The sequence below is a fragment of the Elephas maximus genome, chromosome 3 (assembly GCF_024166365.1).
Source record: "Elephas maximus indicus isolate mEleMax1 chromosome 3, mEleMax1 primary haplotype, whole genome shotgun sequence".
NCBI lineage: Eukaryota > Metazoa > Chordata > Mammalia > Proboscidea > Elephantidae > Elephas > Elephas maximus.
The window spans coordinates 204,837,263-204,850,152 of NC_064821.1; the positions used below are offsets into that span (position 1 = coordinate 204,837,263).

Sequence of the window (12,890 nt, forward strand, 5' to 3'; positions counted from 1 at the left end):
GTTGTTAGGTGCTGACCAGTTGGTTCCAACTCATAGGGACCCCATGGGGCAGTGGAACTGCTCCATAGGGCTTCCTAAACTGTAATCTTTACAGGAGCAGATTGAGGGTCTTTTCTCCTGCAGAGCTGCTGGGTGAGTTCAAACCACCTACCTTTTGGCTAGCAGCCAAACCCTGTAGTAGAGGATTAAAAAAAAAACCAGTTGTTGTGGAGTTGACTCCAACTTATGGCGACCTGTGTGTTTCAGAGTAGAACTGTGCTCCTTAGGGTTTTCAGGGCTAATTTTTCAAAAGCAGATCATCAGGCCTCTGGGTGAACTCGAACCTTCAACCATTTGCATGACCCAGAGGCTCTGAGTGGAGGATAAAGTGTCCCCGAATTAAAGACCTAGATTTTAGTCTTGGCTTTGTCCCACTTGCTGAGATTTTGTGAAAGTTACTTTGCCTTTCTAGTCTTCAATTTTCTTCTGTATAAATTTGGAACGTGACTTCAGTATGTACCCGGGCTTCAAACTGGTGCATTCTGGTTTGACCCCATGCTGAGAATTTGCCTTTCCACCCCAGATATACTGAATCAGAATCTACATTTTAACAAGATCCTAGTTGATTTTTATCTATACATAAGGATCACCAGGGGATCTTGTTAAAATGTAGATTCAGATTCAATATACCTGGGGTGCAAACCAAAAAAACCAAACCTGTTGCCTTGGACCCGAATCGGTAGATGGCAGTAGAACTGCCCCATAGGGTTTCCAAGGAGTGGAGGTGGATTCGAACTGCCGGCATTTATGTTGGCAGAAGAACTCTTAAACACTTTGCCACCAGGGCTCCATATCTGGGGTGGAAATGGAAGTTCTCAGCAGGTGATTGAGCCAGACCAAACCAGTTCAAAGCCCTGGTATGTATAAGCATTTTATGAACAGATAAAATGTGTAACTGTGTCATAAGACCAGACTTAATGGTCTGAGACTAGAAGGACCCCGGTGGTCATGGCCCCCAGACCTTCTGTTGGCCCAGGACAGGAACCATTCCCGAAGCCAACTCTTCAGACATGGATTGGACTGTTCAATGGGTTGGAGAGAGATGCTGGTGAGGAGTGAGCTTCATGGATCAGGTGGACACTTGAGACTATGTTGGCATCTCCTGCCTGGAGGGGAGATGAGAGTGTGGAGGGGGTTAGAAGCTGACGAAATGGACACGAAAAGAGAGTGGAGGGAGAGAGCGGGCTGTCTCATTAGGGGGAGAGTAATTGGGAGTGTGTAGCAAGGTGTACATGGGTTTTTGTGTGAGAGACTGACTTGATTTGTAAACTTTCACTTAAAGCACAATAAAAATTATTTAAAAAAAAAAACTGCGATGCTCTCAGGAGCAAGCACTTCGCTCTGTTTATGAAACTTCAAGAGCATACTTCTGTCCCACACCTCTCTCCAAAGTTCTGACTGACTGGGAGATGGGAGGGCAACTGGGGTGGGTGGGGGGTGGGGAGGGTGGAGTGCTGCTCTCCCAGCCCCCCTCCTTGAAATGAGTAGAGAAGACTTATCTCAGGGCTCGCTTGTGGACAGTAGAGCACCCTGCAGAAAGATTAAGTCTTGGCCTTCCAATCAGCCAGAGAGTGGGAGGACCTGCCTTTCTGCGCCCACCTGGGGAGGCCGCCTCACTCACGCCCTTTCCCAAACCACCTCCCAGCCTCTCTCTCCTTTCTCATTCTTGGCCTTGGGCCCCTTGACTGCCGCCCAAATCTGAAGATAACCCTTTCTGTAGATTTACCCTCCTTTCCTCCTTACCTGTCCCACCTGTAGAAATTTGAATCTAAGCAGGGTATTTCCACCGGGCTAACCTGGAGATTGGAGCCTGGCTGGCCGGCCAAGCCGAACCAGTCCTCCGTGAAGAAAGAGTGCCCTCTAGTGGGAGTCAGCTGGAGCTGCTTCAGTCCACGCGCTCAGGCAGGGACAAACAACCCGCACGCAGCCCTCCCGAGGATCTTGAATATGCCTTTGGGTTTGGTATGTTTTTCTCCTCGTGTGAAGAAAAATAAATACATAAATAACAGCAGGAGGTGAGTTGTGAGGACAGCTCCGACAGTGCTGTGAGAGCCCCCTAATCTTGGGAGTTTTACCAAAGAATTAACCCCAGGGCAGGCAATGGCAGCAAGGTGGGCGTGACATCGGATGCTTTTTAAAGGGCTTGTGATGGTTTCTGTATAAATCCCTTACCTGTCCTGACTGGTCTTTTACATGAGGGGATAGATTTGTGAGAAGGAAACACCTTCTTTAGGAACTATTACCAAACAGGTCAAATATTGTGATGGGAGACCCCTTTGGAAGTAGCGTGAATTCACTGCGGTTGAGTGTGTGTATATAAATATATATATATATACACATACATACGTGTGTATATATACACACACACACACACACACACACACACACACATACACGTTTGGCCATGGAAGTCTACAGGCCTGACTGTATTAAAATCCTCTATTTACGGCATAAACACGGATTTGGCCCTTTAAAGCCTGTGGAGGGGAAAAGCTGTAGGCTGGGGTGGGGGTGGCTGCGAGGGTGCCCATCAGGGAAGCGGGAACCTGATCATATGTGATGGTTGCTGGATTAGGTAACAGCTCTGCTGGTTGAAATTGGATCTTGGAGGATGAGCGTTAACATCTCTGGTATCCTGGCGAAAGGTTCATTTGAACCTTGCATGGTGCAGCGGAGGTAAAAAGGAGCTTTTAAATAATCATTCTGTCTCCTACTCGCGAGAGGGCTGGCTTCCAGCAATAAATAGGTAGCATCAGTTCTGCTTAAACATATCACCCTTTTCATTTATTTATTTAATGTTTGTGGGATTTTTTTTTTTAACTGACTAGCTGAGCAGTTTCAATGTCGGTGAGTCCCAACACCCATTTTTATAGGGACACATTAAGAGTCTTGCACTGGGTAGATCCGTGTGTGGTTTTATTAGTTCATCCTGCCCCACTTCAGACCACACCAGCACAGCCCAAGTCCACAGAACCAGAATATTCTATGTGAAGTAGTGGGAGATGAGAGTTTTCTTTTAAGGTTTTCTGTCATTTATATTACTCTTTTTTGTTCGTGTTATTTTGCCCTCACATATCTGACCTATTTTCATAATGATTTGAGTAGAATTTGAAGAGTGTTATCTGGAGAGGACTGTTGGTTTTTTGTTCTTAATCTTTTCATCATTTTATTTTCTTCAAATATCTGGTTTGGGGCATGTTTATGAGTGTAAATGCAAGCAACATTGGTCATGGTGTATTGTGTTTCTATCATACTAATTATTTATTTGGGTACATTTAGAAACTAGTTATATTAAGTCTTGTTGTTTACTGCCATCAAGTTGTCCCCCAACTCATATGACTCCATACACAACAGAATGAAACGCTTCCCATTCTTGGACCAATGTGATTCATAGGGTTTTCACTGTCTGATTTTCAAAAGTAGATCTCCAGGTCTTTCTTCCCAGTTCCTCTTAGTTTGGAAGCTTCAGTGAGAACTGCTAAGCATCATTATAAACAAAACAAAACTCGTTGCCTTCAAGTTGATTCTGATTCATAACAACCCTATAAAACAGAACCCCATAGATTTGTCCCATGGGGTTTCCAAGGAGCGGCTGGTGGATTCGAACTGCCAACCTTTTGGTGAGCAGATGAGCTCTTAACCATTGCGCCACCAGGGCTCATACAAACCTCCGTAGACAGACAAGTGGTGGCTGCCCTTGAGATGCATTGGCATCAAACCTGGACCTGGTCTCCCAGATGGAAAGCGAACATTCCACCACTAAACCACCAAAACCCAAAAAAACCAAACCTGTTCCCATCAAGTTGATTCCGACTCATAGCGACCCTACGGCATAGAGTAGAACTGCCCAATAGGGTTTCTAAAGAGCAGCTGGTAGGTTCAAATTGCTGACCTTTTGGTTAGCAGTCATGCTCTTAACCGCTGCACCACCAAGGCTCCAGCCAGTGTCCCCTATATTAAATCTTAATGAATTCAAATTTCTTTATATAGTATTTACTTACAGGATTCATACAATGACATACAACTAAGTGAAATGCTAACACCTTTGTTGAGTTTTCCCCAGATGTATCACTTTATACCTGGAAAAAAAGGTCAACTCAGAGTGAGGTGTACCAGATCCTTTCAGTGCCCTGCTACTGAAGGCTTCCACTGGTGTCCATTGGCAGACTCAGCAATTTTCCTTATGATTTTATTTAAAACCAGTTAGATTTCAAAGCCAAGAAACATATTAATTAGTTAGATGTATAGAGTTTGTGCTTCACATTGATGGTTAAAAAAAAAGAAAAAGTTGGAGCATGGATGTGGATAAAACTAAGAGGTGCTGGCAAGGGAAACCATTCTCAGAGGTATCTGTTAGGTATAGCAACATGCACAAGGTCTCATACCCAGTACCTGGAGAAACTAGGACCGGCCCTTAGGCCTGTGAATGCCTATCCTTCTGTCTCTCTTACTTCTCTGAGAACAAATTGAATCTTGCCAGAGGAATACACTAACGGGGTGAAGGAGGCGATTGTTGGCATCAGTGAGATGGGAGGAGAGGTGGGGTCCTTGGCCTCCTCTCAGACAGGCAGTGTCTCTGCTAGCTCTATGTTGTTCTTTTTTTCTTTGCCGCCACTGTTGAGGGGGAGCCCTGGTGGTGCAGTGGTTAAGAGCTTGGCTGCTAACCAAAAGGTCAGCAGTTTGAATCCACCAGCAATTCCTTGGAAACCCTATGGGGCAGTTCTACTCTGTCCTGTAGGGTCGCTATGAGTCAGAATCGACTCACCAGCAGTGGGTTTACCATTGTTGAGACCATGCCAGAAGGACTGGTTATGGAGTAAATGGGAGGGGCCTCTTGGAGTTATTCCCTCCCAGCTAAAGTGTTACCAGCCTCAGTCCTCACGAAATTTTTCCATCAGCCGCTGTGGTAGATGAGAGATTGGAATTTTGCCCCAGCATGATTTTGTAATGACCAAGCTAAATTGAAACAATTACACTAGTTTATTAAAGGGTTTTTTTTTTTTTTTTTTGGTAAAGCAATTAAAATTCACTAAATAAAGAGAAACATCCATAAACTCTACAAACAAATGCCCTTACCTCAGAGAACTCATTAGAGGTAGAGAGGCAAGGAAGTGTAGGGGCTGCCGGACCCTGAGCCCAGCACTTGGAGGGTCAGATTCTTTCTAGCACTGTTAGGGACTGGTATTCAGTAATTCAGATATGTTGGTGGTGCTGGTGGTGCCGTTGAGTTGGTTTCAACTCATAGCAACCCTATGTGACAGAGTACAACTGCTCCGTAGGGTTTTCTTGGCTGTGATCGTTACAGCAGCAATCACCAGGTCTTTCTCCTATGGAGCTTCTAGGCGGGTTGGAACTGCCAGCCTTCCGGTTAGCAGCTGAGCACGTCACCTTTTGCGCCACCAGGGCTTCTTAATTTAGCTGTAAAACAAAACAAAAAGCCAAACCCGTGGCCATTGAGTTGATTCTAACTCATAGCGACCCTATAGGACAGAGTAAAACTGTCTCATAGGGCTTCCAAAGAGAGGCTGGTGGATTCAGACTGGCCACCTTTTGGTTAGCAGGTGAGCTCTTAACCACTTCACCACCAGGGCTCCAGCTGAGGTATAACAACATTCGATTAGTTTCTTTGTTGGTGGTGATGTTTGCTTCAGAGGTCTTTGGCTTTGGAGATACGAGTAAATAAATTCAAGGAACAGAATAGTGTCCAAATCTTCATTACTCCTAGATCAAAGGAGTCATTTCTTGTCTCCTGAGCCTATAAAAGAAGGATTTCATAGGGGGAAAAAAGGAGTCCACAGAAGACATCCCAATGATCCCCTACCGCTGCGCCATCACTACTGTACTAAACTTATTTTACTGCAGCTGAATATTAAGAACTGAGGTGTGACATGGGAAGAGCCAGGGTACTGAGCTGTCGGTGGTTTATGTGTGGGTGAGGGCTTCCTTCTTTCCTCTCTCCCAGCTAAGCACCTTCCCTTCTTCCGCCTTTCCTTCAGCCCTATTCGTTCCTACATCATCAACGACCAGCAGCCCTCCCCTGTGCGTTTTACTCTGACCCGCGTGCGGACGTGCGTGGTGCGTGCGTGGTGCACGCGTGCGTGCGTGGTGCGTGAGTGCGTGCTTGCGTGTTGCCTGCGTGGTACGTGGCGTGCGTGTCCTGGCATGTCACAGGACTTCTCGGGTTTCAGGAAAGCAGCGCTGTAGTTGGCCTTTCAGAACAGGAATTGGCATTTCCTTCCCAACAACTTTCAGGGTTGTTGCTTGCCGTGCCTGTTAGAAGCAGGAGCAGGTAGGCACAGCCGGCAGTTACTACAGTATTTTACATGATGGAATCCCCGGAACATCTAGGTGTCCCCACATATTGGGCTCATAGCCACCTTCCTTGTCACAGCCTGGCGGGGCTGCCTCGTAGGGTTGGGAGACAACCAGAGTTGGCAACAGCCCATAGGGCTCACCAGATGCGCTCTGCCCTGAAACAGCCGTGCCTCTCCGATCCCTCCAGTGTTGTGGATCCACTTGGCCGCTAAGACCCTGCCAGCAACTTCCCCAAACGTGAGCGCTGGGCGCCTTCTCCTCGGGCTTGGACCACTTCCATCCTACCCTTACCCTTCTCAAAAGTGGTGTTTGATATTTTTTTAATGGAAAATTCTTTTAATGTTTCCTCTCAACAAAGACTTGACTGCCGCCCACGAAACGATTTGGATGAGTGATTTTTTTTTTCATGGCAGGTTGTATGATGGTAGTAAAAAGAGACCGTTTAGCTCTTCTGCTGATGTGCTCAATCGCTTGATCTGAGTCCAAATTACCTCCCCCATAAATGGCCGCGGTGTTTTAATAAAAAGTGGCATCTCATCGATCTGAGCCTACACCCCGGCAGAGTGCTGGCCTCTCTGAGCCCCTGGGGGAGAGCTTGTGAAGGGGCTCACCTTATTTCCAACAGGACAGTCCTTGAACACCTGCCACAGATCTGTTTTTGGAGATTGAAGTCCCTACTCGAGGGCCAGTGTGCCTCTGGTTGTGTCAGATGTCTCTAAATTCCCTCCTAACCCAGGAAAAAGATTTTAAGACTTGACACCAGATTAACTGGATCTACCTGGCTTCGGTTATTTTGGAAATGAAAGTTTAGGCCTATCGAACATTGCAAAGAATTCAATGACTATCTAAACTCACAGAAACCTAAAAATGGAAGACAAAGCCAAAAATGCTTTTTCTTGAATTAAAATTTGACAGCTTGGGGATGGAAATAAAGTTGTATTTTATTAAAATTCATTTGGGAAATGAAACAAGTCTCTTCCTTTTCTCACCCTTTCTGTTCCTTAAATGACAAATTGCAAGTAATTTGGATGTTTGTTTAGCCAAAAAGCACAATTGTTTGTTGTTGTTGACTTTTTCTCCCTTGGGTTATTATTAACATTCCACCTGCCTTTTCCCTATAGTTTTGAGTATCCGGGGAGCGCAGGAAGAGGAGCCAACAGACCCTCAGCTGATGCGGCTGGACAACATGCTGTTAGCAGAAGGGGTCGCGGGCCCCGAAAAGGGCGGTGGGTCGGCGGCAGCGGCAGCAGCAGCAGCGGCTTCTGGAGGGGCAGGTTCAGACAACTCAGTGGAGCATTCCGATTACAGAGCCAAACTCTCACAGATCAGACAAATCTACCACACGGAGCTGGAGAAATACGAGCAGGTAACCACAGCATGAGGGGTCTCTGCACTCGGGTCCTTTAGGACATGGTAGGGGAAACACATTGAGGGGAGCCAGCCTTTCCCAGAAATCAGCATTATTGTGTCCAGCATTTCCTGCCTAAACACAAAGCCACTCTCAGAACTTGAGTCCAGGTAATCTCTGGTCTCAACTATTAAAAATTGGGCAAGATGGTGCCAGCTACTACCAATGACTGCCCTGAACACAACACAACACAGAATCCCTGATGGTGTAGGAGAAAAGTGGGATGCAGACCTCAAATTCTAGTAAAAAGACCAGACTTAATGGTCTGATTGAGACTGGAGGGACCCCAGACGTCACAGCCCCGGAATCTCTGTTAGCCCAAAACTAGAACCATTCCTGAAGCCAACTCCTCAGACAAAGATTAGACGGGACTATAAGACAGAAAATGATACTGGTGAGGAGTCTGCCTCTTAGCTCAAGTAGACATATGAGCCTATGTGGGCAGCTGTTGTCTGGAGGCAAGATGAAAAGGCAGAGGGGGACAGGAGCCAGTTGAATGGACATGGGAAACACAGGGTGGAGAGAAGGTGTGTGCTGTCACATTGTAGGGAGAGCAACTAGGGTCATATAACAATGTGTGTATAAGTTTTTGTATGAGAAACTGACTTGAATTGTAAACTTTTCACTTAAAGTACAATAAAAAAAAAAATGGGCAAGCTGGTGATACCAACCAACCAACCAAATCAAAATACACGTTGCCATTGAGTCTATTCCAACTCATAGTGACCCTGTAGGAAAAAGTGGAACTCCCCCATAGGGTTTCCAAGGAGCAGCTGGTGGATTCAAACTGCCAACCTCTTGGTAAGCAGCCATAGCTTTTAACCGTTGTGCCATTAGAGCTCCAACCAACCAGTTGCCATCAGGTTGCCCCCACCTAGTGATAAAGGCATTTAAAAATTTTGTGAAGTTGTAAATGATGATTTAAAAAAAAATACTAAGTCAATATGAGAAACATTCCAACGGTACCTTGAACTCCTGGACCATTTGTCCCTGGCCTGCAGTACAGGGTCTTGTCAGAGCAATAGGTCATTAGCAGAGTCACCACCTGACCTGCAGGGAGGAAATAGGTTTCCTCTGGCTGTGCTCGTTCCTTATTTAGGAGAATTCCTGACCTTCCAGGGGTCCATGGGAAAGGATGGTAAGACTTGGACTTAAAGTCCCTTGCTTTACCCAGACTCTGTTCAATTGAGAATCCTACACGTTCTCCCTTTCACTTAATATATGGTATACATCTCTATTTGTAGAAAGACTAGAAGGACTCAGGAGAGCCCCTGGAGTCAGCTGGACGTGGACTCCCATCCTGGCACACCACGGGCTATCTGTGTGAACCATTGTTCTGTGAACAGTATCCTGAAAACTGGTGGTATATGGCAAAGAATGGTAGACTTGGGTCAAAAAGATCACCAAACCCAAAACCCGGTGCTGTTGAGTTGACTCTGACTCATAGAGACCTGTAGGACAGAGTAGAACTGCCCCATAGGGTTTCCAGGGAGCGCCTGGTAGATTTGAACTGCTGACCCTTTGGTTTGCAGCCATAGCTCTTAACCACTACACCATCAGGGTTTCCAAAGAGATCGCGGTACCATAAAAAAAAAAAAAAAAAAAATCAAAGGAAAGGATAAGATTGGCCTTTTATGTATAAATGTAAAAGGGCACTGGTGGTTCAGTGGTAGAATTTTCATCTTCCACGTGGGAGACCCAGGTTTGATTCCCAGCCGGTGCACCTCAACCAGAGCCGTGACTCATCTCTCAGTGGAGGCTTGAGTGTGGCTATGATGCTGAAAAGGCTTCTAAAAAAAATCAGCGAAACCCCCATGGATCACACTGATCCTGTTGTACAGGGATTCGCCATGAGTTAGGGGCCAACTTGAGGGCAACTAACAACAAAATATAAATGTATTCTTATTATTTTAACAGAGCTGTTTCTACTAAAGACGCCCCCGCCCTTACTCACACAGCTGAATTTAAGTGTTAATGCTGTTGCCTTGGGGAACTAGGAGCAATGCTACTTTGTTAGGAGTCCAGTGATATCCATCCTGCCTTCTTGCGCTTAGCTGACAAATATGTATGTTTTCACCATGGTCCTGAAGTTCTACGGTTAACTTATTTTCATTGGATTGTTAGGTTTCTGGACTTTTCTTTTTTGAGATCCATAAAAGAAGGTGGGGGGTGCAAAAGGTAAAAAAGACCCTTTGCAGTCTACTCCTGACTGCCTAGGTAAAAGGCAAATGCAAACTTAATAGAAAATTTAAATTTTAAAATAGAAATAGATGTTTTAAAATTTAAAGTGAAGAAAGTTCTATTATTGCACTCCTACCTCTGAAATGGATTTTTACAAAGTTCCCTCTTTTACGAGGAAGAGAAAATTGCTGTTAAGCTTGAAGCCAAGCGTGGTGAAATTCGACCATCAGATAAGGTGTAGGGGGGTTTGAAAGAGAGAAATACAGAAGTAAGCTTGTGGTGAGAACCCATGAGTCCTTCACCTTCTTGTGATAGAAGTATTCTTGCCCCAATGTTGGCAAATGTAGAAATTTCCCCATATCCCAGGACATGCTGAGCTCATGTAGTTGACTGATCAGTGGAGGTTCCCCTGAGTTGGACCATCATGTGAGAATTTGGAGTCTACCCTCACCTAATGGGATAGCCTGGGAAAAGAGGTGGGGACATTTTTTATGAATTCTCCTGCCTGGCTTCTTGGGTTCCTCCTACTCAGTGTTCTTCTTATTTCACCTTTACCTAATCTCTGGCAGAGCAGCCTCCCTAGACTTGTCATCCAGGCTGATTCGCGACAGACTCCATGGGTGTAAGAAGAGCCCAGTGTGAGTTCCCCAGTAGACACATATTGGAATGGATGTTAGGCAGAAAGGTGTTGAAAACTGGCTTTATGCTTAATGTGGGTTGCCCACAGCATAGAACTAATTGTTTTCTTGGTTTACTGAGTAAAGTAAAAGCTTCCTTGATTTAAACCCCCTCACCACTCTTCCATTCTCACCCGAACTGAGTAAAACTTAACAGTAGTACTCCATTTCAATAGCACGTTACCATTTACCAAACATTTTGCTCTCATAATTGCACTTGATCCTCAAGGCAGTTTCGTGGTTGGCCACCCAGGACAGGTACTGTCATCATCTCCATTTCGATGTTGTTGTCAGGTGCCATCTAGTTGGTTCTCACTTTTGGTGGTCCTATGTACAACAGAACGAAATGTTGCCGGATTCTGCACCATCCTCATATTGCTGGGTTTGGGCCCGTTGTTATAGCGGTTGTGTCAGCCCTCTCATTGAGGGTCTTCCTCGTTTTCACCTACCCTCTACTTTACCAAGCATGATGTCTTTCTCCAGGGACTGGTCCCTCCTAATAAGATGTCCAAAGTATGTGAGACAAAGTCTCACCATCCTCGCTTCTAAGGAGCGTTCTAGGTGTACTTCCTCCAGAGTACAAAGTACAGATTTGTTCTTCTAGCAGTCCATGCTGTATTCAGCATTCTTCACCAACACCATAATCCATAGGCATCGACTCTTCTTTGATCTTCCTTATTCATTGTCCAGCTTTCACATGCACATATGAGGTGATGGAAAAATACCATGGTTCGGGTCCAGTGCACCTTAGTCCTCAAAGTGACATCTTTGCTTTTTAGCACTGTAAAGAGATCTTTTGCAGGAGATTTGCCTAACGTAGTATGTCATTGGAAACCCTGGTGGCATGGTGGTTAAGTGCTCTGGCTGCTAACCAAAGGATTGGCAGTTCGAATCCACCAAGCGCTCCTTGGAAACTCTATGGGGCAGTTCTACTCTGTCCTGTAGGGTTGCTATGAGTCGGAATCGAATCAACGACCCTGGGTTTAGTATGTCATTTGATTTCTTCACTGCCGCTTCCATGGTTGTCGATTGTGGATCCAAGTAAAGTGAAATCCTTGACAACTTCAGGCTTTTCTCCATTTACCATAATGTTGTTTATAGGTCCAGTTGTGAGAATTTTTTTTTTTTTTGCGTTAAGGTGTAATCCATACTGAAAGCTGTAGTCTCTGTTCTTCATTCACAGTGTTATCCATAATTTGTTAGGATTCATGCAGTGGAATGCCTTCACATACTGAATAAAACGCAATAAACATCTTTCTGGTATTCTCTGCTTTCAGGCAAGATCCATCTATCAGCAATGATACCCCTCCTTGCATGTCCTGCTCTGACTCCAGCTTGAATTTCTGACAGTTCCTTGTCAATGTCCTGCTGCAACTGCTTTTGAGTTATCCTCAGCAAAATTTTATTTGCATTTGATATTGTTCGATAATTTCCACATTCTGTTGAATCACCTTTGTTTGGAATGGGCACAAATATGGACCTCTTCCAGTCGGTTGGCCAGGTAGCTGTCCTCCAAATTCCTTGATATAGATGAATGAGGACTTCCAGCACTGCATCCATTTGGTGAAACACCTCAAATGGTATTCCGTGAATTCCTGGAACTTTGCTCTTCGACGATGCCTTCAGTCCAGCTTGGACCTCTTTCGATGCCATCAGTTCTTGATGCACCGGAAATGGTTGAACTTTGACCGGTTCTTTTTGGTACAGTGACTCTGTATTTTTTTTCTATCTTCTTTTGGTGCTTCCTGCATCATTCAGTATTTTGCTCCTAAAATCCTTCAGTATTGCAACCGGAAGCTTAAAAGTTTTTTTCAGTTATTTTCAGCTTGGAAATACTGAGTGTGTTCTTCCCTTTTGTTTTTCTAACTCTAGATCTTTGGACATTTCATTATAATACTTTGTCTTCTTGAGCCACTCTTTGAAATCTTCTGTTCAGCTCTTTTACTTCATTTCTTCCATTGTCTAGCTATTTTACCTTCAAGAGCAAGTTGCAGAGTCTGTTCTGACATCCATTTTGGTCTTTTCTTTCTTTCTCGTCATTTTAATGACCTTTTGCTTTCTTAATGTATGATCTCCTTGATGTCGTTCCACAACTCGTGTGGTCTTCAGTCATTAGCGTTCAAAGCATCAAATCTATTCTTGAGATGGTCTGTAAACTCAGGTGGGATATACTCAAGGTCATACTTTGGCTTTTGTGGACTTGTTTCAACTTTCTTCAGCTTCAACTTGAACTTGCATATGAGCAGTTGGTGGTCAGGTCTGCAGTCAGA

At 44.9% G+C, this 12,890-nt stretch overlaps 1 protein-coding gene across 5 annotated transcripts in view; it reads left to right on the forward strand.

Moving 5' to 3' along the window:
• Positions 1-12,890, forward strand: part of PBX1 (PBX homeobox 1) — a 415,683-nt gene that overhangs the window by 282,091 nt on the left and 120,702 nt on the right. For all 5 annotated transcript variants that reach the window (XM_049881107.1, XM_049881109.1, XM_049881106.1 and 2 more), the window contains one exon: positions 7,476-7,720. In XM_049881107.1, coding sequence (XP_049737064.1) covers positions 7,476-7,720 — 245 coding nt within the window. The remainder of the gene's footprint in view (positions 1-7,475; positions 7,721-12,890) is intronic.